Below are 27,774 nucleotides of genomic sequence, written 5' to 3' on the forward strand. Positions count from 1 at the left end.
GCACACAGCTGACACCGACAAAGCCAGGACTCCATTCCTGTAGCGCGGCTCCAGAACGCCAGCTGTTAATCAACGTGCTTGGTGCTACAGCCCTTGTCAGGTACACGACACAGGGTAGAATTGCTATAATGTCTCAGGACATACTTTCCAAGAGACTCTGGTCATGCTGGAAACCCAGCTAGAATGAAATTCGGGGCACCTGGCTGGCTCAGTCAGTAGTGTATGTGTGTGATGACTCGATCTCGGGGTTGTGAGCTCAAACCTCACGGTGGGTGTAGAGATGACTTAAAAATAAAAATCTTTAAAAAAAAAAATCTTTAAAAAAATAAAAATTCAAGCGAAATAAATTAATCGGAGAAAGACAACTATCATATGATCTCCCTGATATGAGGAAGTGGAGATGCAACGTGGGGGGTTTGGGGGTAGGAAAAGAATAAATGAAACAAGATGGGATCGGGAGGGAGACAAACCCTAAGAGACTCTTAATCTCACAAAACAAACTGAGGGTTGCCGGGGGTAGGGGGGTAGGGGGGTAAGGAGAGAGTTGTGGGGTTATGGATACTGGGGAGGGTATGTGCTATGGTGAGTGCTGTGAAGTGTGTAAACGTGGCAATTCACAGACTTGTACCCCTGGGGCTAATAATACATTATATGTTTACAAAAAAATTTTTTTAATTATAAAAAAAAATAATAATAAAATAAATAAAAGTTCAGAAAAACTGGAAAATACCTTTCAGGAGTGTTAGGTTGCCTGCTCACCAGCTTTTCAGTACTAGTCCTTTCAAACACTTGCCATCCACTTAAAGTCTGGTATGGCCATATGACTCGCTGTTATCAATGGAAATATCAACAAAAATTGTATTTGTCACGTCAGCGTGAAAGCCTTCAAGACAAGTTTGCCAATCTCCGTTTTCTCTTTCCTCCTTCCCTGGTGCCATGTCGAGGTTCTGTTAGTCTTGGTCTCTGACTGATGCTAACATGGACCAACACTTTCTACTCACTCATTGTGGATATATAATAGGAGCAAGAAGTAAATCTTTGAGGTGTTTTAAGCCACCGAGATCTTAAGGTTGGTTTATTAGTAATCATAGCCTTACCTTCCACTAATAAATTTGACAGGTTTTTCCTGGGAAGCGATGAATAAAGGGCCATTTTTGGGTCATAATAAATACAAACAATTGTAAAGTTTACAAAATGGTTAAGTTCTAAAGATTCATATTGAAATCAGTTACCTGGATTTTTTTTTCTATAGGCCCACCTTATAAAAGGCCTACAGAAGCTGAGTTAACTCATAATTTAAATGAAAAAGAGTAGGAAATAATAGTGACTTTAAAATAATTAAATTAAAAGAATGTGAGATAAGTAAATAAATGTAAACCTGTGGATATTCTAAATACTTACAGACACTGAAGCATTTTACAGAAGTTAGGGCACTGTTCTCTAGTATATTTGAATTTCTCTTCAATATGCACATTTTCTCCCTTTCCTTGATCCTAAAGTATCAGAAGATATTCTCTTTTGTTTGTTATGTATGATTGCCATTGCTTCTATGACATGCATGTGGAATAAAAAGGTGGAACCAAAGAAAGTTACTAAGCAAAAGACATATGAACATTAGAAAAAAAGAAATTGCTTAAATTCAATGACTTGTGAGCAATGAAGAAGGGAAAAAAAGACGAAACATACTGAATCTTTCCCAAAACAGAATATCAGAGCCTACTTATTAGTGTCCAGATAGATCAACACTGTCATGAGTTAATAAAGGATATTGGTTCCTCATATGGCAAAAAGGCTGAGTTATAACCAACTTCTCTTTGCTTTTAATAATTACTCAAAACCAAACTGGGGGTATCACGTTGCCTGATTTCAAGCTATATTACAAAGCTGTGATCACCAAGACAGCATGCTACTGGCACAAAAACAGACACACAGACCAGTGGAACAGAGTAGAGAGCCCAGATATGGACCGTCAACTCTATGGTCAAATAATCTTCGACAAAGCAGGAAAAAAATATCCAGTGGAAAAAAGACAGTCTCTTCAATAAATGGTGCTGGGAAAATTGGACAGCTATGTGTAGAAGAATGAAACTCGACCATTCTCTTACAGCATACACAAAGACAAACTCAAAATGGATTAAAAACCTCAACGTGAGATAGGAATCCACCAAAATCCTAGAGGAGAACATAGGCAGTAACCTCTTTGACATCAGCCACGGCTACTTCTTTCAAGACACATCTCCAAAGGCAAAGGAAACAAAAGCAAAAATAAACTTTGGGGGATTTTATCAAGATCAAAAGCTTCTGCACAGCAAAGGAAACAGTCAACAAAAGAAAGGGACAACCCACGGAATGGGAGAAGATATTCGTAAATGACACTACAGACAAAGGGCTGATATCCAAGATCTATAAAGAACTTCTCAAACTCAAAACCCAAAAAACAAATAATCGAGTCAAAAAATGGGCAGAAGACATGAACAGACACTTCCCCAGTGAAGACATACAAATGAATGACAGACACATGAAAAAATATTCATCATCACTAGGCATCAGGGAAATTCAAATCAAAACATTGAGCTACCACCTTACACCAGTTAGAATGGCAAAGATTAACAGGGCAGGAAACAACAAATGTTGGAGAGTATTTGGAGAAAGGGGAACCCTCTTACACCATTGGTGGGAATGCAAGTTGGTGTATTAAATATTATATTTTATGTCATAAAACTTACTATCTGTTAACAAAATATGGACTGGGTATCTTATAAGTAATTTCCCCCAAATCTCTTTTAAATCATTTGTTTTATAAAAGTAGGTCACTGGATACTGAATAAACCAGATGGTCTATGAAGTCCCATGAGACAAGAAGTATGACTTATTCATCTGCATACACTGAGAATCTGACCTTGATACACAATTGATACACAATTCTGCCAGATTTATTATAAAGGATTCACATGAACTAAATTCAAAGCCCCATCAGTTCTGCCTTTAAAGTTTTTTGTTTCCTTGTTAAATGCATTGCTTTGGTTCCATAAAAGCAATTTTTGAAAGTGCTCCTTAACAGAGTTTCTTCTACAATGTACAAATGTTCTTGGACTGACTGATGAAAGGTTTTCCAATTCTGAGAAAAGGAGTAAGAAATAAGTTCCCTTAAAAATTCCTCTATTTTAAGGGGAGTTGGAGAATTAGATTTTTAAATTATAGCTCTGCCTACTCTACTTCATCATGGTCTACTGAATGTAACATACAGTGTCGTTTATTATAGTAGCTAATAAATCCAATTTTGGCAGCAGATTCTGAATGTGAGCCTCGCCTGAGTAAAGATCTCAGATAGTGATTCCATGAGGTAACATAAATAAAAGCACACAACAAAACGACTGGCATAGGAAACATTCAATAAACATTACTGCTAATATTATAAAGAGCACACTGATGATATCAATGACAGATCATGTTCATAGATATTAGATAGCTAAGAATAAACTTAATTTTTAAAAAAGATTTTATTTATTTATTTGCGAGAGAGAGGGCACGAGTGGAGAGGGGTAGAAAGAGGGAGAGGGACAAGCAGACTTCCCGCTGAGTAGGGAGACCAACGCAAGGCGCAATCCCAGGACCCAGAGATCGTGACCTGAGCCAAAGGCAGGCACTTAAATGACTGAGCCACCCAGGTGTAGCAAGATTAAACTTAATGTTAAGTCATTTCCTACTATTCCACTATTATATTGGTAACCATTAAAAAAATTTGAAAACATGGAAAAAGCTACAAAAAAAAAAAAACCAAAACAAAGGAACAGAGTCTTAAAAAGATGTGTAAGAATTTGTTTTCTGATAAAAAAAACAAACAATGGTATTCCATGTAGAGCAAAAAAGCAGGTGGACAGGCAATAGGCATGAAAGAACTTGTTTAGGGAACTGTTTACAGTGTAATATATGTTCAGTATAAACACAGTATAAAGTATATGCTGGGGGGTAGCAGGTGCCTATAAAGACAATGAACAGATCATAAAGGACTTTTATACTCTTGCAAGAAGCATTAAGGATGAGCACAAGAGTTAATTCTTGAATCCATCCTTACCATATAAATATCTCACAAACAGCTAAAAGAAAACAATGTATTATTAACTGAATAGGCCAGTACAATATTTTCTAACTCAGGCTACCAAAAATTGCCCTTTTGTACTTAATAACAGAAAGGCTGTGGCAATATGTGTGTTCAAAAGTATGGTAGAATATAAGAACTTAAATGATATCCACTTTTTAAAAAAATTGTTGAAGAGAAAATAATTTTTCCTTCTTGCTTCCTTGGTACGACTTTTATATTTTCAGTTTGGTTTCACTTTCACATGGGTAAATGAAGTCAGAGTGAAAAAAGTTTCTATTCCATTTCATTCCATGGCACCAGAAATCCTAGCACATGTCACTTTTCATTCATTCAGCTTATTTTTAATACTAAGTTCATAATCAAAGAACACACACAGAATGATCTCTGCTCAGTAGACTTCAACACAGAGCTCAGTTTTCCAACGGTATTGGAGATCCAAAGCAACACTATCATTAATCTTTAAAAGGCATACCTAGGAGTGCAGTGAGTTTGGGAAGCAGTCCAACTTGTACCATCTTATTCCTCAGTCCTGTGTCAAAGGATAAGTTCAGTAAAAGCCGGAGGGTGATATTCAGCAGATCTTCATGTTCGCAAGGTATCATTTTTACCAGTTTTTCAACGATATCCATTTCCACCTATGTAATATAATACAAATGCGGTGAGATTCTGCTGTACAGTAAGACAAAAAGATTGCAGATAATAATTTTTTCATTATTTTTCTACCCTCATCTGTATCTATTTTATAATTATGTGTTAATCTATTTACTCTCATTTGAATCTACAACTTTTCTAAAATCAAACTTTTGAGAAGAAAAATACATTTTTCCACATCATCCCTTCCTTCCTCAACTTAACAGCATCAACTGGAAGAAATATTACATTGGGTTCTTGAAAACACAATCCTGAATGCCACCTACTAAGGGCCAGGCCCTGTGCTAACTCAAACGAGATTCCACAATCTACAAAGAGCAGAGAAAGAGAACAATAATAAATGTAATAAAAATGGAACACACAAAGTCCTCTGGAAGCAACATGGAAGAAATTACTAAGCTACTTAAGAGTACAGAAAAGATTTCAAATTAGGAAAAAGTTTTTTAAAATGTGTAATAACTTGATCCCTGGTTAAGAAAGGCAAGGACAATCAAAGAAAAAGCCAGTGCATAGGCCCTTAGGCCTAAAAATACTGGGGCACTGCAAGTCTTTGGTATGGACGTAGTATAAGGTATAAGTTGTGGAGTGACAGGAGTGTATTAAACAGATATTGGACAAATCACAAAAAGCTTTTAATGATCTTCGAAGAATGCCTGAGTGATTTTAAGTCCAGAGGGTGATGTGGTCAAACTGGTAGCATAAAGATAAATGTATCAATACATACGGACATGCATAAATATATGCATGAGAAGAACAGACACAAATTAATAAGGGGGCACTGTATACGGATAGACTGAAACAGGCAGAGATCTAAAGTAGGTACTTAAGAATATCTTGCATTAGACAGATCTATGTAATTAGGGTCTGAATCAAAGAGGACAGAGAGGCTGAAGAGGAAATAATCCGAGGGGTGTTAAGGAGATATGGCCAGAGCATCTGAATGAGAAGTGAAGAGAAAGCACTGAAGATGACTTTCAGGTTTCTGGCTTGGTCGATGTGTTGGGGGTCCCCAAGACTACCCCGGTTTGGTAATTTGCTACGATTCAGCATACAGTCATCTTCATAACTGCGATTATGCTGAAAGGATGCAAAACAAAATCAGAAAAGGGAAAAGGCATATGGAGGCAAAGTCCAGAGGTGTAAGCCTCCTAGAATCCTCTCCCCATGGTCACACAGGATGTGCTTCAGCACTGAGCTGAGGCTGAGACTCAGTGCCCATGGTTTTTACTGGGGGCTGGTCACATAGGAATCCTCTGCCAGCACAAACTAAAATTCTACACCCAGCAAGCCAGTAGGTGTTTAGCAATAACTACATTGCTTGTACAAACTGTTCAGGCACAATAAACTACCCTTACCCATTAGGGAATAGTGGAACACTCCTAAAATCCAAGTTCCCAGATGCCAGTCAAGAGTCAGCCTTGGGAGAAGGTCTAAGGAGAGCTGTCCCAAGCCCTTCTTTGCTCGTCAATACGGTGGATATTAGTTCATTAACTAAGGTCTATAAATTGAGAGAGCGCCGAATCCTAACCACTAGACCACCAGGGAAGTTAGGTCTATAAATTGAAAAGCAGGTGTCAGACAAACAGGACAAAAAATTATTTGTCATATTTAATATGACCTGATACTCAATGGATATTTGAAAATCGTACAGAACTCGGGAGAGAAGGTGGTCTATAAGTAACAGTTTAAATTCTATGACAGGAGTCAACAAACTATGCCTAGTAGGTCTGATCTGGCCCACCATCTGTTTTCACACAACCTAAGAGCTAAAAATGGTTTTGACTTTTACACTTTTAAATGGCTGAAAAATAAATCAAATGAATAATATGGCATGACACATGAAAAACTGAAATTCAAATTTCAGTTTCCATAAATAAAGTTTCATTGGAGGACAGTCCTATTCATTTGTTTATAGCCTATAGCTGCTAACATGCTAGTAGAAAACAGTAGTTATGGCCATTTACAGAAAAAGTTGTTGACTCCCTATTCTAGATGATTATAAAATTATTTCAACAGAACTTGCTTTAGAGTGAAAACACAGAGGACAGAACTTATTTGGTAATCTAAGCCTGTATTCATATTTCTTAAGGTAGCAGTCTGAACAAGTTGGTTATAAAAATATCTCATATCTTTGTTACAAAGCAATGGCTAAAAAGGAGAGAAATTCTTAATACCTATATATGTTTCTTTGATCATTACCAAAAGACTTATAAATAATCCTGCTCTACCTTTTCTTGCATTGGAGGTCTAAAGCATTTATTTATACCACCCTTGCCATATCTTTTTAAGATTTTTTTTTACATATTTTAGAGAGAGAGAGAGAGCGCACAAGCAGGAGGGGCAGAGGGAAAGGGAGACAGACTCTCGAGCAGACTCCATGCTGAGTGCAGAGCCTGACCCAGGGTTCGATCTCACGACCCTGAGATTATGACCTGAGCTGAAACCAAGAGTTGGGCATTTAACTGAATGTGACACCCAGGCATCCCCACCCTTGCCATATCTTAATTGCAATCTTTCATTGACCTCATAAAAATCACATTACTAATTGAGTCCTCAATGTTCCTTTTTCCTCTCATTCTATGCTAAGGAGTGAACATTGTTTTTTTGTTGTTTTTTTTTAAGTACTGAATTGACAAAGAACAATGATTCTTCCTTCAAATTTCTATCTCCACAGTCATACTGTAATCATATCCAGAGTTCTTCATTAAAAAGTACAAATCCATCTCCAAAGACTCTCTAATTTTGGTTCTCCCTTTCTCCTAGTTTAATCTCCTAAATACAGAGGGGCAATCATTCATTTGTTAACTTCCTAAAATTTCCACAGGGCCAAGGACAAAAATTTATCAAATTTATACAAAACTCTAATTCTATCACTAGCTTCACTGTTTACTATGAATAACATCTTTTCTAGCTCTATTTATTCATTTAACAAATATTTTTTACCTGAAGCCTTTGGTACATATTGGTGAACAAGTAAGAAATGATTTCTGCCTTCATGGAGCTTATATTCTAGAAGGAGTGAAATATAGTAAATTCTACAGTTACTTAATTATAAGAGAAAAAAACAGTACCATTAAAAAATATGAGTGGATCTGATATACTCTCAGTGTGAAGAGTTGTCAAAGAAGGCTTCTCTGAGGAAAAAAATCTCCTGGATGAACAGAAGGTATCTAATGTTATTTGAAAAGTTAGAGGAAAGAGTGGCCTAGATGGAAAAAAAAAAAACAAAAAACAGCATGTGCAAAGGTGACCTGGAAAATTAAGCATTCAAGGAACTCTTTCAAAATTATCCTTCTGACTACAAAGTGGAGAATGTATTGGAAGGAGGCCAGAACAGAAATAGAGAGATAAATTAACATGCTATGGAAGTAGTCAAGTAGAGGCATTAGTGATTAAGAAAAACAGGCAGAACTATGTGTCTAGCCCTATGCTGGACAGGGTGGGAGATACAAAGATGAATTAAAAAATACTTTTCCTTTTTTTCTGAAAAAGAAAAAGAAAAGTAGGCAGAACCTCAAAGCTACTCTTAGGATGTAAAAATCTGGACAGGATGTGGGTCCCAACCTAAGTGCAAGAAAATTCCACATATAAAATTATAACTTAAAAAATAACTACCAGAGAGCTAAGGTTGCCAGGAAACCAACTGGCCTGATATATAAGGAAAATAGGCACCCTCAAGGAGATAAGGGTCATGAGGCTGGTTTATATAGAGCAGAGCCCTGGAGAAAAACAGAGTTGCCACAGAACTGGGAAAGATGACTGCATGAAAAATTTTAAACAAACTGTTCACAGTCAGGTGTGAAGCAGCCTGACTACAGAACTGGGAAGCTGCCGATGCTGAGAGTTTGCAACCACTTGGCAAGGTCTTTTCCAAGGTCCCAAGAAATACTGGGGATAGGACAGGATATGGAAGAAAACTTCCCCCTCAGTAGAGTGGGCTTGGGGGAGGGGAACTGGTGCCACCAGGGAAAAGGCATAAAACCCTGTCCAGATCTTTTTCTCCTATTTCCCCTAAAAAACAGAAGACTTAAAAGAAGCTTAAACACTGCCACATCCAAAACACAGGGGAAGCCTCCCTGCAGCTGGGGAAAGAAACAGAAGAACACTCCAGAGGAGGGCTGCTGACAGAGGACGTAGGCAGCGCCACTGCTGGTAACTGTAACTATGGACACAAGACCGGGGTAAGAGTGACCTAAAGCTAAATTAGAACAACAACTGACCTTGGTACCAGATTAGCAAAAGCTGAGTAACAAGGAATAGCAGCACATTGTTGGGAAAGGGTTAACATGAAGTGAGAGGTCCTCTCTGAAGCACAGATGTATCGGGAAAGTCGTAAGTGGAGGGTGGAACATGAACACTGAGAAACCCTCTGCACTGGAAAGACAAAGTCATGTATATGAGTGTGAGCTCATAACACAGGGAGGGTAACCAAATACAGCTCAACTCCCAACAAGAACGACTTAACCTCAAAAAAAAAAAAAAAAAAAAAGAATGACTTAACCTCCCACATAAAAGTCCTAGAAAAAAAGGTCTACCCATTTCCAGACATAAATAGTATTTATCTCAATCTCGACTCAGCTAATGTGGTATCTAGCTTTCAATCAGACATTATGATACACAAAGAGCAAGAAAACACCCCACTGCAGGCAGTTAACACAACAGACTTAGATATGACCTGTATAATAATCACAGGATTTAAAACAACATCAAGGAATTATTTAGTAATAATTTAAAATGATTAATATGTTTAAGGCTCTACTGGAAAAAATGGATAACATAAATGAACAGAGAATTTGCAGAGAGAAAGATACTAAAATTAAATGGAAATGTTAAATATATAAGGAATAACATGGAGGACATTAGAAGGAAGGGAAAAGTGAAGGGGGGGATCGGAGTGGGAGACAAACCATGAGAGACTGTGGACTCCGAAAAACAAACCGAGGATTTTAGAGGAGAGGGGGGTAGGGGAATGGGTGAGCCCGGTGATGGGTATTAAGGAGGGCACGTATTGCATGGAGCACTGGCTATTACACGTAAACAATGCATCCTGGAACACTACATCAAAAACTAATGGTGTACTGTATGGTGACTAACAATAATAAAAAAAGGAAATGTTAAATACATACACACACAAACACACACAATACAGAGATAAAGAAAACCTTCATGGGCTCATTAGCAGACTCGATATAGATAATGACAGAATAAGTAAGCCTAGAAGTAGGTCAATAGAAATTTTCCAAATTGAACCAAAAAGAGAGAGAGAGAGAGAGAGAGAGAGAGAGAAAAGATGAAAGGAATAAAAGAGTAATATAGTATCTAAGAGCCATGAGACAATATCAAATGGATTAACATGCATAACCAAAATCCAGTAGAAGAGGGGCAGAATGGCACAGAAGCAATACTTGAAGAGATAATGGCTAAGGATTTTCCAAAAATAATGAAAGAATCAAACCATGGATATAAGTTCAAAGAACCCCAAGTAGAATACAACACACACAAACACACACTTATGCCTAGAGAGACATATGTTCAAATTGCTGAAAAGCAAAGACGAAATCTTGGAAGCAGGTAGAAAATAAAAGACTCATCACATACAGAAGACAAATATAAGAATTACATTACACTTCTTGTCAAAAACTGTAAAAGTCAGAAAATAATGGAGTGATATTTATAAAGTATGTCAACTTAGAATTCTGAATACAGTGAAAATATATTCCAAAAAATCAATAATGACCTACCAAAAAGAGAAAAAGAGAGAGAGAGAAGAAACAAATTACCAATATCAGTAATGAAATGAGGAATAATCACTTTAGTCCTTTGGATTGTATTTTTTTTTTAAAGATTTTATTTATTTGAGAGAGAGAGAGAGCGAGAGCAGGAGAAGTGGAGGGTCAGAGGGAGAAGCAGACTCCCTGCCTGATGCAGGGAAAATAAGCAATCTAAGGAATATGTATCCTTTCTCTTGTTCCCCTTGAAATCATATTCTAATAGGACTTATTCTTTTTGTTATATTGTATTTATTTAGTAAATATGCAAACACAATTTAAATCATTAATTGACTTTTTTAAAGTGAACTAAATTTCCTTTAGTGAACTAAAGTGAACTAAAATTCCTTTAAAATATAATAGGGGCTCTAGGGGCGCCTGGGTGGCTCAGTGGGTTAAGCCTCTGCCTTTGGCTCAGGTCAAGATCTCCTGTCCTGGGATCGAGCCCCACATCAGGCTCTCTGCTCAGTGGGGAGCCTGCTTCTCCCTCACTCTCTGCCTGCCTCTCTGCCTACTTGTGATCTCTCTCTCTGTGTCAAATAAATAAATAAAATCTTTAAAAATATATACATATTAACTCTAAAACACAAGGTCAGTGTCAGTTCACATCAACAATAAAATGAACACTTTATTTGGACAAATAACACAACCTCACAAATACAGCAACCATTCCTTCTCTCCACCCCTTTTAAATAAAACCACCACATGCCTCATCTGTTACTAATTAAATCAAGTTATTATTTTTCTTTTAAAATAGCAACAGTACGCACTAGTTGTTATAGCAAACTTAATAATAAAGTAACTGGAGAGTTTTTAAAAAATTAATTTGTATTTCCATTGCAGTAGATGGAATGTGAAATATGTATCCTGTAGTCCAATCTGATGGTTAAACACTAGACATAGCCTTCTAATCATCTGTTTCTGATTGATAAAAGCTCAATCCCAAAAACTAAATTTAGTAATTGTCTCAACATGCAATGCCCTTTCAATTCTATGTCTATAAAATGGAATTTGTAGTTAATTAGTACTTTTATTCAATATTTTCTATAAAGTTTATCAACAATCTATTAGCAAATTTATTTCAGCCCTTAAATAATTCTTTTTCAGTGTTTCTGGAAGCCAATATCTAAAAGTTGCTTACTACTAATTTTGCTAAAAATGTGTGTGTGTGTGTGTGTGTGTGTGTGTGTATGTGTTTAACATAAAGACATTTTTTTTCCTCCTCTGGGAGCAGAGAAAGAATAGGAAGCCAAATACTTGCAGACATTTCTTTGAGCAAATTACTTAACCTCTGATTTTCTCCTACTTCATCTGCAAAATTAGCTAAATCTAGACATGTATGTAAGGTCTAGTCAAGCTCTGAAGATTCTTTTTTTTTTAAAGATTTTATTTATTTATTTGACAGAGAGCAAGATCACAAGTAGACAGAGAGGTGGGCAGAGAGAGAGGGGAAGCAGGCTCCCGCTGAGCAGAGAGCCCGATGCGGGGCTCGATCCCAGGACCCCGAGATCATGACCTGAGCAGAAGGCAGAGGCTTAACCCACTGAGTCACCCAGGTGCCCCAAGCTCTGAAGATTCTGATTCTATACAATGCCTTTAAATAAAATGCATTTCCTCCCCAATAAAAGATGAAATGCATACCGTCTATAGTAGAAATCTGGCTAATTACATCATTTTTATGACCTTGGATGAATGACCTTTCCTGAACCTCTGTTTTTCCTTCTCAATAAAAAGTAAGATTTGATGAGACAAGTTATATGGTATCTTTCAAACCTAAGGTCTTACCAGAAAATGATTTTTAATAATAATTTTGAGATCATTTCTGATAGAATGAACAAGTTTATTTCCTAAATACAAATTCAAGCAAAACATAGTAGGCACATGCTGATGGCAAATCAATCAGAATTTTGCAAACCTACTAAAGTGAACTTAATCTAAACATGTAAATGGAAGAAAACACACTTCAACTTACATCAAAGGGAAGCAATTATTTAGGTATACTCTACTCAAGAGTGTGTGTGTGTATATATATATCACCATCTCATCATATTCTTAAGATCAATGAAAACAAAAAATATGTTATTATTCTAAATAAATTCAATCTTAAAACAATATCAGGAATACCTGAAATTATATACTAGTATGAAAATGACAGATAGTAAATATCTGTAGTTAAAATAAAATATTTATTTTATTTTTCATTTATTTCAAGTATCAGAATTCAAGGCACTTATTAAATCTGATAAATGAGTCTCAGATTTTCAAAAAGCATGCTGTGTCATACCATGAGCATAAGGTACTTCCTAGTTCATTTAACTTCAAAAGAAGAAGAAAGAGCAGGCAGAAATACTCTATGTTTAGACTCTCTGAAGGAGAATCCACTTATACGTAATACACAGTCATATAATGACCTGTATTAGAATACGCATCTAAAATGTAGAGTCAATGATCTAACAGTTCTATTTCTAAGAATCTAAGAAATTAATCAGAAATATAGACAACAAGGGGTGGCTGGGTGTCTCAGTGGGTTAAGTGTCTGCCTTAGGCTCAGGTCATGATCTCAGGGTCCTGGGATAGGCTGCCTGCTCAGTTGGGGTGGGGGGTGTCTGCTTCTCCCTCTCCCTTTGCCCCTCCCTTTGCTGATGTACACACACTCTCTTTCTTGTTCTCTCAAATAAATAAATAAATAAAATCTTAAAAAAAGAAATATAGATAATGATGCAAATACAAATGTGTTCACTCAGGTATTATTTATGATAGCTGTAATTATAAACAACTTAAATATCTAAAATCAAGTTATGACTAATATATGAACTATTTAGTGTAACAGTTACATTAGACTTTAATGTCATGAAAAAAAGCAGATAACTTTTATTCTATCTTTACATTATTTCTGAATTGTGTATATTTTTCAGAAGGATAAATACTATATACTCAACTTGTATTTCTTAAAAACCATTGTATCAACACAATATAAGATGGCAAACAGGAACCTACTATAATAATTCAAACAAGAAAATTAAGAGGGTATAAAGAAAGAGGGCATGAACTAATACAACTGCATTGAGAATAGAAAGAAGGTATAAATTCATGAGATACTTAAGAAGGAGAATCAATAGGTTGTGGCTACCAATTGGAATGGTAGGTCAAAAAGGAGAGATTGGTCTAGATTGTAATTCCATACACTAATACCAGAAATGTAGAAGAAAAGATAATATAAGGGAAAATAATAAGCCAAATGATTCTGAAGCAGTATCTTAAATTTAAATTACTTTTTACATATTATTTTTAATATGGAAAGATTCATTCTATGTAATACATTAGGAAAAAAATTTTATGCAGGTAGTTTCAATTAAGTGGGATATGAACTAATAAGGAATATAGTTCCTAATGAAGCCATTTAAGTGAGTTACTGCTTTTGTAAAATTTTCATTCAGAATTATCTCAGTAGGGGGATAATGTGTTTACTTTTATCAAAACATCCTAACTTGAAAATGGTGAACATGGACTATTCAAATATAAGTTACCATATCATTTTTATTCTCCATAAAAATGCTGAGTTTCTTCAAGAATGACACGACTAGAATAAGCAGCTCAAAATTGTCCCGATCAAGGGCCTTCACCAGCATGTGAACTATGTTCTTGTTCCTCATCTTCAGTTCTGTACGTGTGTCTTCAGCAAGATTCAGAAGCAAATAAAGAGCAACTGGAAGAGTAAAATGGATGAGAGTTAAATGACTGGCATATTGAATCAACAATTCAATAAATCATTTCTACTCAGCACAGTAACAGATGCAGTTCTAAGAAGATAACATTATTTTGAAAATTTTAATTTATTATTAATTGTCTCATTAGGAAACATTTGTTATTACTGAGAAATAGATATATATGTTATATAAAATAAAACTATATATATATATATATACATATATATATATGTATATATATATATATATATAGTAATTTTCTTATGATGCTGAGGACACAAACCAAATTAAGATAATGATTCTTACCCTCTTAGAGTTTAGAGCTTAATAGTAAGCAAATGGTGCTAAAAGTATATGTTAGTGAATAATAAAACAGGCAGACAGGGAAAAATAATTTTATACATGTAGAAAACAGGGTAAAACTTCAATAACTAGGAGCTGCTATGTGAAGAAGAACTATAATCTAAGACCAAACTAACAGTGATCAGAGGGGAGGTGGATGGGTGATAGGTTAAATGGGTGATGGGGATTAAGGAGTGCACTTGCAGAGATGAGCACTAGGTATTGTATGGAATTGTTAAATCACTATACTGCACTCCTAAAACTAACACTGTATGTTAACTAACAACAACAAAAGAACTATAATCCAAAATGTATAGTATAGCTAGAAGTAGGTATGAGGACACTAAAATCTATTTTACATATTCCAACTGATTTTCTGATAGTTACAACAGAAAACGCCATATGGGATTCAGTAACGCAATATTATACAAGACAAAGTTAAGGCACTGTCTACTAACTCTAAGCCAAATTTCTTTTAGATACCTATAATAAAAATGCTTCCGTTCTCATAAGAAACCCATATGATTCTTCCCTTTTGACAGTGAGAATTTGTAGCATATAATGTTTTCCATTTGCCTTGACTGACAGGAAGTTTCAGAGTGAAGACCTGACAGGTTTCTGTCAGGATTTGTAGGCTCTTATGATCAACACAAACCTATGGCTTTGGTTTACTCATTATTTTAGCATTTCACATATTCTTATAAGCCATCTCTATACCTTTATGAAAATAAGAAATATATGCAATAGTTGTAAATATTTAATTTACTTAATATTTGAGCTGTTTTAAAGGTAATTCATACTAATTAGGGCTACGGTACTAATTGATATATAAACAGTACACCATTTTATCTTTAAGAAAAAAAATTTTTTAAACATTTTATTTATTTATTTGACAGAGAGAGATCACAAGTAGGCAGAGAGGCAGGCAGAGACAGAGGAGGAAGCAGGCTCTCCACGGAGCAGAGAGCCCGATGCGGGGCTTGATCCCAGGACCCTGGGATCATGACCTGAGCCGAAGGCAGAGGCTTTAACCCACTGAGCCACCCAGGCGCCCCTCTTTAAGAAAATTTTAATGGGAAAATATTGATTATAAATTTTTTAGATGAGCAACCTTAGATTCAGAGAAGGTAAATAACTTGCCCTACCTAGATAGCAAAAAAGTGATGGAGTTAAATTAAAATTCAAGCCCATCAGGATCCAGAGCTCACATATTTACACTATTACATGTGCTGACTTTCCATGCAAGGCATTATTAAAACATTTTAAAGCTGAGTGTTCCTAGGACACAGACTGTTCCAGGCCTTGGACGTTTTTAGCCTTCTATGTTGGCTGCACATAAGCATTGCACAGCATCTCTGGAGCAGCACAGGAAGCGCTGGCTGGGGTTCTGTGGCAGCTATGCTCAACCTTAAGATCAACTGACTGGGCTGTTCTCATTAGGAAGTTTCGGCAGGATCATTCTGGTTCCATTTTCCATGCTGTAGGATTGTTCTGATGCCATTTTCCATGCTATTTTTCCACAGACAGAAGGTGTCCCCTGTAAATAGTGTGGGATGTGCTATCTTTGATGTACTTCACAAGCCTTATTTCCAGCCCTGTGTGTGTACCATGTACTTTTTCTTCTAATTCTCTTATTTTGTTGTTTCCAGCTTCAAATTCCTAACTGTATACTGAGCAGAGCACTAACTAGTTAGGAATCTGAAGCTGGAAACAGAACAAAATAAGAGAATTAGAAGAAAAAGTACATGGTACACACACAAGGTTTATTATTTGCTTTTTCAATACAACTGCATTAAAAAAACTTACAGAAATTGATTCATTGAGTGCAGAAACACTTTAAATCAGAACACATACACCACAAATATTTAATTCCCAGTTTTTAAGCATATTGCTTGGTTTCAGACAGAGAAACCAGTCTTTTGTGATATTAATATTAGGGGAACAGATCTAAAATACATCAAATACATCTAAAGTACATCAAAGATAGCACATCCCACACTAAAATTTATAATCAATATTTAGTATAATCCCATCTAGGTAGGACAAGTTATTTACATTCTCTGAATCTGAGGTTGCTTACTCTAGTATGGCTGGTAGAAACAAGTATAATAGACCTCTGCTTGCAACCAAGAGAGATATAATGGGTTGAATAGTGTTCTCCCAAAATTCATGTCCCTCAGAACCTCAGAATTTGACCCTATTTGGAAATGGGTCTTTGCCGCGGTAATTAGTTAAGATGAGTCATAATGGATTAGGGTAGACCTTGACTCCAAAGACTTGTGTCCTTACAAGAATAGGAGAGGACATGGATACAATGAGTGGGTGGCCATGTAAAGATAGGGGGAAAGATTGGAACAATGGAGCTATAAACCAAGAAACACCAAGGATTACTAGAAGTCACCAAAAGGTAAGAGGAGAAAAGGAAGGATTCTGGAGCCTTCAGGTGGAGCATGATCTTGCTAACACTGTGATTTTGGCTTTCTAATCTCCAGAAATTGTGACAGAATAAATTTCTGTTGTTTTATTAAATGAGCCACTTTGTGGCACTTTGTTTTGGCAACCCGAGGATATTAATACCACAGAATAATGGTACCAGATTTAAACACTTACCTGAAACAACAACAATAAGGACAACCACCGGACTAAAATAAACAAAATAAAGATTTTCACAACAATGAACATCAGATAATGAAGGTCAGTGACCTAACAGATAAGAAATAAATGAATTGGCACTATGAGTGTCCCAGAATACTGCCTTGAGAGTTTCCAGGTCATAACACAGAGGGAAAATCCTGGTAGAACCCAAAAAAATCCTAGAGTTGAAGAGAGGGAACCAAGATACTAAGGAACCAAAGTGGACAGATTTCACAGAAAAGAATGGCATTGAGGAGAAAGATATACAGAGAGAGAATTCTGAACTTCTGCAGAAACTTCATAATTCATGGGCATTATGTAAAGTACTCAGAAGGGTTTTGCCCTGAAAATAGGAAATAATAAGTTTTAGACTAAATGCTGCTTATCTCCACACCAAAAAATCATAATAGAAACATTCAAAAGGATCAAACTGCTTCCAAGTAATTTAATTATGTCCCAGAAGAAAGTTCAAAAATATTTTTAGGAAAAAAAAATATCCAACACCAAACAATATAAATTTCACACTGTCTGGTAGTCAATAAAAAATTATCAGCTCTTCAAAAAAGCAGGAAAACACAATGTATAAGGAGAAAAAAATCAGCCCACTGAAACAGACATCAAGGTTAGAGTGTTCAGAGAGAAACATTAAAACAGAAGTAACTGTTTTCCAGATGTTCTGAAACTTAGGTAGAGACATGGAAGATATAAAAAAGATTCAAATTAACTTCTAGCAATGGAAACTATAATGAGTGAGACAGGATTATACTGTATAGGATTGACAGCAGTTTAGAGATTGGAGAAGAAAAGATTAGTGAAATTGAAGACACAGACAAGAAAATTTCCAAAATTAAACAAATGGGAAAAAAAGACCAAAAATGTAAAGATTATCAGTGAACTGTAGAATAATTTAAAGTGGCCTAATATACCTGTAATTAAAGTCCCTGAAGAAATAATAACCAATAATTTTCCAATATGATAAATATTATAAACCCATAGTCCTAATAAGTACTATGAACCTAAGAAGAAGAAACATGAAGAAAACTAAAGCAAGGCATACCATAATCAAACTTGTCAAAACAAATGATAAAGAGATAATCTGAAAAGAGCCAGAGAAAAAAGAAACTTTATACAGACAAAAAAGAAAAAAAAGGAAGGATGACAGAAGACTTGTCAGTACAAACAACGCAAACAGGTCAAGAATGGAAAAATGTCTTTGGTATATAGAAAGAAAAGTTACCTTTAAATTCTAAACCAGTGAAAACATTTCAAAAAGAAAAAAAAATGTCTTTTTCAAACACACAAAAGATAAAATAATTCATCATCATTAAATCTGTCCTATAAGAATTATTAAAGAAAATCTTTCAGGCACAAAGAAAAACACCAGACAGAAATATGAACCTACTCAAAATAATATCAGTGGAAATGGTAACTTTATTTTTTAATAATTTAATATCTTTAAAATAAAAATGTTTCTTTGTATACCACCTTACACCAGTTAGAATGGCCAAAATTAATGAGACAGTAAACAGTTAGTGTTGGAGAGGATGTGGTGAAAGGGGAACCCTCTTACACTGTTGGTGGGAATGCAAGTTGGTGTAGCCACTTTGGAAAACAGTGTGGTGACTCCTTAGGAAATTAAAAACAGAGCTACCCTATGGCCCTGCAATTGCACTACTGGGTATTTATCCCAAAGATACAGATGTAGTGAAAAGAAGGGCCATCTATACCCCAATGTTCATAGCAGCAATGGCCACAACTGCCAACTGTGGAAAGAGCCAAGATGCCCTTCAACAGACAAATGGATAAAGAAGATATGATCCATACATACAATGGAGTATGATGCCTCCATCAGAAAGGATGAATACCCAACTTTTGTATCAACATGGACGGGACTGGAAGAGATTATGCTGAGTGAAATAAGTCAAGCAGACATAGTCAATTATCATATGGTTTCATTTACTTGTGGAGCATAAGGAATAACACGGAGGACATTAGAAGAAGGAAAGGAAAAGTGAATTGAGGGAAATCAGAGAGGGAGATAAAGCATGAGAGACTGTAGACTCAGAAACACACTGATGATTTTGGAGGGGAGGAGGGTAGAGGGTTAGGTGAGCTTGGTGGTGGGTATTAAGGAGGGCATGTATTGCATGGAGCACTGGGTGTGGTGCATAAACAATGAATCCTGGAACACTGAAAAAATAAATAAAATTTTTTAAAAATGTAAATTATAAGGGGCACCTGGGTGGCTCAGTGGGTTAAAGCCTCTGCCTTAGGCTCAGGTCATGGTCCTAGTGTCCTGGGATCGAGCCCCACATCGGGCTCTGTGCTCTGCAGGGAGCCTGCTTCCACCTCTCTCTATCTGTCTGCTTCTCTGCCTACTTGTGATCTCTGTCTGTCAAATAAATAAATAAAATCTTTGAAAAAAAAATGTAAATTATAATATATTGTAGGATTTATGTAAGTATATATATGTTTGTATATACATACATACATACATATGTATAACTAACGTTAATTATAAAAACAGAAAGTTGAGAAGGGAAGAAATGGGAGTAATGGTTCTTATACCACAGATGATGTGGTACAATGTTACCTGAAGGCAGACCTAACACATGATAAGTTAAATATGTATACTTGGAGGCAGACAACTTATGATTAATTTAAGATGTATAATATAAATCTTAAAGCAACTGATGGAACAAGAGTCATCACTAAGCCAACAACGGAGATAAAACAGACCAAAAACAAACAAACAAGAAAACCCTCATCCATAAGAATGCAGACAAGGAGGAAAAAGAGGGGGGAAAATAAATAAAAGCAAGATTCAACTATGTGTTGTGTATAAAAAAACAATATAAAGAAATAGATTAAAAGTACAAGGATGGATAAATATAAAACATGCTAACACTAGTCACAACAAAGCTGGAGTGTCTATATTAATATAAGGAAAAGTAATTTCAGACAAAAAAATATTACCAGAGATAATGAAGATCATTTCATAATGAAAAGAAGGACAAACTAATCAAGAGGACATGACAATCCTATATATTTCCATCCTTAAGAGTAAAACTTGAAAATTCATGGAGCAAAACCAGACATAACTGCAGGAAAATAGTCAAATTCATAAATTTAGTCAAATATTTTAATATTACTCTTTGATTAACTAATAGAACAAGTATAGAAAACACAAGACGTAAAGACTTGAACAAGTTAGCAACTAACTTCTCAGTGATATTTATAGAACATTACACAGAACAGTACCAGAATGCACATTCAAATGTGCATACAACATTTGAAACCATATCTTACACCATCAAAGTCTCACTAAATTAAAAATTCAGTTCATAAAAAGTATTTTCTTGGAGAATGAGGAAAATGGCAGTGGAGTCGAAGGACCCTAGGTTTCTCTCATCTAACTAGATAACCATCAAATAATCCTAAATACCCCAGAAATCAACCTGAAGACGGAGAAAACAGACTCCACAATCACAGGGAGAGGGGAGGCCACGATGAAGAAGGTAGAAAGTGCAGAAACACGGCTTATGGGAGAAACAGACCATGGGTGATTCAGAGGGGAGGGAGCCATGGTTGGGGAGAAGGGTGAGAGAGAGAGAAAGAGAGAGAAAAAACTGGGGAACACACAAAGAGAATGCTTCCCCAACACCCTTGGCTTGGAAAACAAGAGGAACTGAATTTCCTGAGTTCTTGCACAGTGGGGCTTAAAGCCTGGGGTTTTAAAGGTCAATGGGCTTGGCTGAGTCCTGAGGCCACTACGTTACTCCTGGAGAGAAGCAAACAATCCAGGGGCAGGCAGTGTGGAAACAGCAATCTGAAGAACCCTTGGGACACACAATGGGGAGATTATTTGCTCTTCTCAGAGCATGTCACTGAGAGGCAGCATTCACAGAGACACCTTTCTGGGAACAAAGGGACTAGATGGTGCCATTTCCCACCTCTGCCCCTCAGCATAATCAGAGAGCCCCCTGTAGGAAGCAGCACAGTCCCCACACTGGCTAACTTGCATATACCAGGCCCTACCCTACTATGCTCTGGTGGGACTGCCCATATAAGTCAAGCTTGCCTTAGTCCCAGTGGGGTGGATTCCTCCCACAGAAGTTCAACACAACTCCTGTTCACACCATGTTTCCTAACCAGGGAGTTCTTCAGGGCCTCAGTTCTGGTGGAAGTGGTGATAGATCTCATTTCATAAGCAGACCACATGACACCTAGTTAAAACTTGCCACATTTAGGTGAGGAACCAAACGCTGCCCACAGCAGGCAAGGAGAGCCTCTGCAGATGACTGGCCTGAAGGACAGAGCAAAACTCAATAGCAAGGCTCATGAAGCACATACCAGAGACACTCCTTGAAGGGCCAGGCCCTGGGCACTATATGACCTCCTCATCATAAGGCCATTACTTTCAGGAACAGGAGACATAACTGGGTTTTGGAATATACAGAAGAAGGCAGAGACATAGACAAAAATGCCAAGATGGAGGAATTTATCCCTAATGAAAGAGCAAGATAAGACCAAGGCCAGCAATCTAAGTGAAACATGTGTAAGTAACATGCCATATGAAGAATATAAAGCAACAATCATAAGGATACACACTGGGCTTGAGGAAAGAATAAAAGACATCAGTGAGACCCTTATCACAGAGATAAAAGAGTTAAAAAAGAATCAGAGATGAAGAATGCAGTAAGATTGGAAACAGGCTTGATGCAACCAAGTGGGCTGAAAGAAGTAGAGGAATGAATTAGTGACATCAAAGAGTAACAGAAAATAATGAAGCTGAAGAAAAGAGAGAAAGAAGAATTATGCAACATGATAATAAACATAGGGAACTTGTAAGTGACTCCATCAAACGTAATAACATTTTTATTGTAGGAGTCCCAGAAGAGAGAGAAAAGGGAACAGAAAATTTATTCCAAGAAATAATAGCTGAAAACTTCACCAGTCTATGGAAGGAAAGAGTCATCTAGACTCAGGAGGCACAGAGAACTCCCATCAAAATCAACAAAAGCAGGCCAACACCAAGACATATTATAATTAAATTTGTAAAATAGAATGATAAGGAAAAAATCTTAAAAACAGCAAGACAAAAGAAGTCTGTGCCTTACAAAAGAAGATCCATAAGGGTAGCTGGAGATTACTCAACAGAAACTTAGCAAGTCAGAAGACAGTGGTCTGATATATTCAAAGTGCTGAATGGGAAAAATCTGCAGGTAAGGATACTCTATTTAGAAAGGCTATCATTCAGAATAGAAGGAGAGATAAAGGGTTTCTCAGACAAATAAAATCTAAAGGAGTTCATGGCTATTAAACCAGCCTTGCAAGAAATACTAAAAGGGCCACTTTGAGTGTAAAGGAGAGACCAAAAGTGACAAAGACAGGAAAGGATCAGAAGAAATCTCCAAAAACAACGAAAAAACAAATAATAAAATGACAATAAATACATGTATCATAATTACTTTGAATGTAGATGGAATAAAGGCTCCAATCAAAACACATTGGGTGTCAGAACTGAGATATCTCTATGTTCCCTATAAGAAACTCATTTTAGACCTGCAGACTGAAAGGGAGGGAATGGAGAAAAATTTATCATGCAAATGGATATCAAAAGAAAGCTAGAGTAGCAATATTTGTATTAGACAAATTAGACTTTAAAACAAAGTTTTAATAAGGGGGACAATCCAACAAGCTCTAACAACTGTAAATATTTATGCACCCAACATGGGAGCACCAAAATACATAAAAACAATAATAAATATAAAGGAACTGATTGATAACATGGTAATAATAGATTTTAATATCCCACTTATATCAATGGACATATCATCTAAACAGAAAATCAATAAGGAAACAATGGCTTTGAATGACACACTGGACTAGATGGATTTAACAGATATATTCAGAATACTCTACACTAAAACAGCAAAATACACATTCTTTTCAAGGGCATATCAGGCATTCTCCAGAATAGATCACATTTTAGATCAGAAATCAGATCTTAACAAATATAAAAAGACTGAGATCATACCAGACACCTTTCTGACCACAACATTATGAAACTAGAAATCATCTATAAGAGAAAAATTGGAAAGACCACAAATACATGAAGGTTAAACAACATGCTACTAAACAATGAATGGGCCAACCAGGAAATCAAAGAAGAAATTTAAAAAAAAATCATGGAAACAAATGAAAATGAAAACACAATGATCCAAAACCACTGGGATGCAGCAAAAGTGGTTGTAAGAGGGAAATACATAGCCATACATGTCTACCCTAAGAAGCAGGAAAATCTCAAATAAACCATTGAACCTTATACCTAAGGGAGATAGAAGAAGAAAAACAAATGAAGTCTAAAGCCAGTAGTGGATGAAAATAATAAAGATCGGAGCAGAAATAAATGATATAGAAACAAAAAAAGAAACAATAGAACATATGAATGAAACCAGGAGTTGGTTCTTCGAAAATATTAATAAAATTGATAAACCTTTAGCCAGAGTTATCAAAAAGAAAAGAGAAAGTACTTGAATAAATACAATCACAAATGAGAGAGGAGAAATAACAATACCACAGAAATACAAACAATTATAAGAGAATATTACAAAAAAAAATAAGCCAACAAACTGGACAACCTGGAAGAAACGGATACATTCCTAGAAACATACAAACTACCAAAACTGAAAAAGGAAAATATAGAAAACTTGAACAGACCCATAACCACCAAAAAACCTGAATCAGTAATAAAAAAACTCCTAACTCCAAGGCCAGATGGCAAAGTCTACCAAATATTTAGTCTACCAAATACTATTCCAAAAAGTAGAAAAAGAAAACTTCCATATTCATTCTATGAAGTCAGAATTACCGAATACCAAAACCTTACCCTAAGGCCAAAACCAGATAAAGACCTCACTAAAACAGAATTACAGGCCAATGTCCTGTATTGATAAACATGTGCAAAGATTCTCAATAAAATGCTAGCAAACTGAATCCAACAATACATTAAAAAAAATCACTCATGACAATCAGGTGGGATTTATTCTTGAGTTGCAAGCGTAGTTCAGTATTTGCAAATCAGTCAACATAATATACTATATTAATAAAAGAAAGGACAAGAACCATATGTTCCTTTCAATAGATGCAGAAAAAGCATTTGACAAAGTACAACATCCACTAATGATAAAAACCCACAACAAAGCAGGTTTAGAGCAAACATACTTCAACTTAATAAAGCCCACCTATGAAAAACCCAAAGCTAAGATCATCCTCAATGGGAAAAAACTGAGAGCATCTCCTCTATGGTCAGATACAAGACAGGGATGTCTATTCTCACCACTGTTATTTAACGCAGTACCGGAAGTCCTGGCCACAGCAGTCAGACAATACAAAGAAATAAAATGCACCCAAACTGGCAAGGAAGAAGTACAACTTACACTATTTGCGGACAACACGATACTCTACATAGAAAACCCGAAAGACTGCACCCAAATTGCTAAAACACAAATTCAGTAAAATCACAGGATACAAAATCAATGTACAGAAATCTGTTGTATTTCCATACATCAATAATGAACCAGCAGAAAGAGAAATTAAGGAATCAATCTCATTTATAATTTCATCAAAGGGACACCTGGGTGGCTCGGTCTGTTAAGCATCTGCTAAGCATCTGTCCTGAGATGGAGTCCCACATTGGGCTCCCTGCTCTGCGGGGATCTGCTTCTCCCTCTGCCTGCTCTACCTGTTCTGCCTGCAGCTCCCCATGCTTCTACTCTCTCTCTGACAAATAAATATAAGATAAAATAAAATAAAGTAAAATTTCACCAAAAACCATAGATACCTAGGAATAAACCTATTCAAAGAGGTGGAAGACCTATACTCTGAAAACTATAAAACACTGATGAAAGAAACTGAAAATGACACAAAGAAATGAAAAGAAATTTCATGTTCACAGATTGGGGAAAAAAAAACCACTTTTTTTTTTTTTTAAAGATTTTATTTATTTTTGAGAGAGAGAGAGAGAGAGAGAGGAGGGCAGGAGCAGGGAGAGGGTCAGAGTGAGAAGCAGACTCCCCACTGAGCAGGAAGCCTGATGTGGGACTCTGATCCCAGGGCTCTGGGATCATGACCTGAGCCGAAGGCAGATGGTTAGCAGACTGAGCAACCCAGGTGCCCAGAACAAACATTGCTAAAATGTTTATAATGCCCAAAGCTATCTACACACTTAATGCAATCCCTATCAAAATACCAAGAGCATTTTTCACACAGCTAGAACAATCCTACAATTTGTATAAAATGACAAAAGACTCTGAATAACCAAAGCAACCTTGAGAAAGAAAAGCAAAGCTGGGAGCATCACAATTCTGGACTTACAGTTATACTACAATGCTGTAGGGATCAATACAGTATGGTATTAACACAAAAATCAACTCATATATCAACAGAAGAGAGTAGAAAACCCAGAAATGAACCCACAACTATATGTTCAATTAATCTTGGACAAAACAGGAAAGAATATCCAACGGGAAAAAGAGAATCTTTAACAAATGGTGCTGGGAAAACTAGACAGCAACATGCAAAAGAATGTTTTATTTGTTTTTTGTTTTTTTAACCACTTTGTTACACCCTACACAAAAATAAATTAAAAATGGATTAAAGATCTAAATGTGAGACCTGAAACTATAAAAATCCTAGAGGAGAACAAGACATTGACCATAATAATTGCCTTCTAGATATGTCTCCTGAGGCAAGAGAAACAAAAACAAAAATAAACTAGTGGGACTTATCAAAATAAAAAGCTTCTGCACAGCGAAGTAAACAATCAATAAAATTAAAAGGCAACCTCTGGAATGGGAAAAGATACTTGCAAATGACATTATCTGACAAAGGGTTAGTTTCCAAAATATACAAAGAACTTCTACAACTCAATACACAGAAAACAGTAACAATCCAATTAAAAAGTGGGCAGAAGACATGAAGAGACATTTTTTAAAAGAAGACACAGAGATGGCAAACAGATACATGAAAAGATGCGCAACATCACTCATTATCAGGAAAATTTAAATCAAAACTACAATGAGATATCACACCACACCTATCAGAATGGCTAAAATCAAAATCACAAGAAGCAACAGGTTTGGGCAAGGATGTGGAAAAAGGGGAACCCTCTTCTTGCACTACTGGTGGTAATGCAGCCACTCTGGAAAATAGTACGGAGGTTCTGTAAAAAGTTAAAAATAAGTTGCCCTATGATCCAGCAACTGTACTACCCAATGGATAAAAAAAAAAAAATACATTAATTCAAAGGGATATATGCACCATGATGTTTACAACAGCATTATCTCAATAGCCAAATTACAGAAACAGCCCAAGTGTCCATCAACTGATGGATAAGGAAAATGTGGAATGTACACACACACACACACACACACACACACACACACACACACACAGGAATATTACTTAGCCATCAAAAAGAATGAAATCTTGCCATTGCAACAACATGGATGGAGCCAGAGAGTTTAATCCTACGCAAAAGAAGTCAGAAAGAAGAATACCATATGATTTCATGCATGAAAAATTAAAGAAACAAAACAAATAAGCAAAGGGAAGAGAGAGAGAAAGATGAACCAAGAAACAGACACTTAAAGAGAACAAACTGATGGTTACCAGAGGGGAGGTAAATGGGAGGATGGGTTAAATAGGTGATAAGGATTAAGGAGTGCACTTTGTGTGATGAGTACCAGGAGAATATGGAATTGTGGAATCACTATATTGTACACCTGACACTAATATTATGCTGTATGGTAACTGGAATTTGAATGAGAAGTATTTTCTCTAGCAGTAATGGGATTACATTACTGAGAAATCCCCAAATATTCAGAAATAAAATCACTCCTTTCTATATAACCTATGGGACAAAGAAGAAATAAAAGATGAAAGACATTTTGAACAGAATAAAAATGAAAATAAAAACATGATATATCATGGAAAACCCAAAAGATTCCACTCTAAAACTGCTAGAACTCATACAGGAATTCAGTAAAGTGTCAGGATATAAAATCAATGCACAGAAATCAGCTGCATTTCTATACACCAACAGCAAGACTGAAGAAAGAGAAATTAAGGAGTCGATCTCATTTACAATTATACCCCAAACCATAAGATACCTAGGAATAAACCTAACCAAACAGGCAAAGAATCTGTACTCAGAAAACCATAAAGTACTCATGAAAGAAACTGAGGAAGACACAGAAAAATGGAAAAACATTCCATGCTCATGGATTGGAAGAACAAATACTGTGGAAATGTCTATGCTACCTTAAGCAATCTACACATTTAATGCAATCCCTATCAAAATACCATTAACTTTTTTCAAAGAAATGGAACAAATAATCCTAAAATTTATATGGAACCAGAAAAGACCCCAAAGAGTCAGAGGAATGTTGAAAAAGAAAGCCAAAGTTGGTGGCATCACAATTCCAGACAATTCAAGCTCTATTACAAAGCTGTAATTATCAAGACAGTATGGCACTGGCACAAAAACAGACAAATAGATCAATGG

At 36.1% G+C, this 27,774-nt stretch overlaps 1 protein-coding gene across 1 annotated transcript in view; it reads right to left on the reverse strand.

Annotated features, from left to right (window-relative positions):
- Positions 1-27,774, reverse strand: part of LOC111150717 (kinesin associated protein 3) — a 166,606-nt gene that overhangs the window by 92,853 nt on the left and 45,979 nt on the right. Inside the window, exons 9-10 of the mRNA XM_022508269.1 lie at positions 14,049-14,227; positions 4,575-4,737 (exon numbers count right to left, since the gene is read on the reverse strand). Of these exons, the coding sequence (XP_022363977.1) occupies positions 4,575-4,737; positions 14,049-14,227 (342 nt within the window). The remainder of the gene's footprint in view (positions 1-4,574; positions 4,738-14,048; positions 14,228-27,774) is intronic.

This window comes from Enhydra lutris, unplaced genomic scaffold, assembly GCF_002288905.1.
Source record: "Enhydra lutris kenyoni isolate GAN:26980312 unplaced genomic scaffold, ASM228890v2 scaffoldscaffold24, whole genome shotgun sequence".
Lineage (NCBI taxonomy): Eukaryota > Metazoa > Chordata > Mammalia > Carnivora > Mustelidae > Enhydra > Enhydra lutris.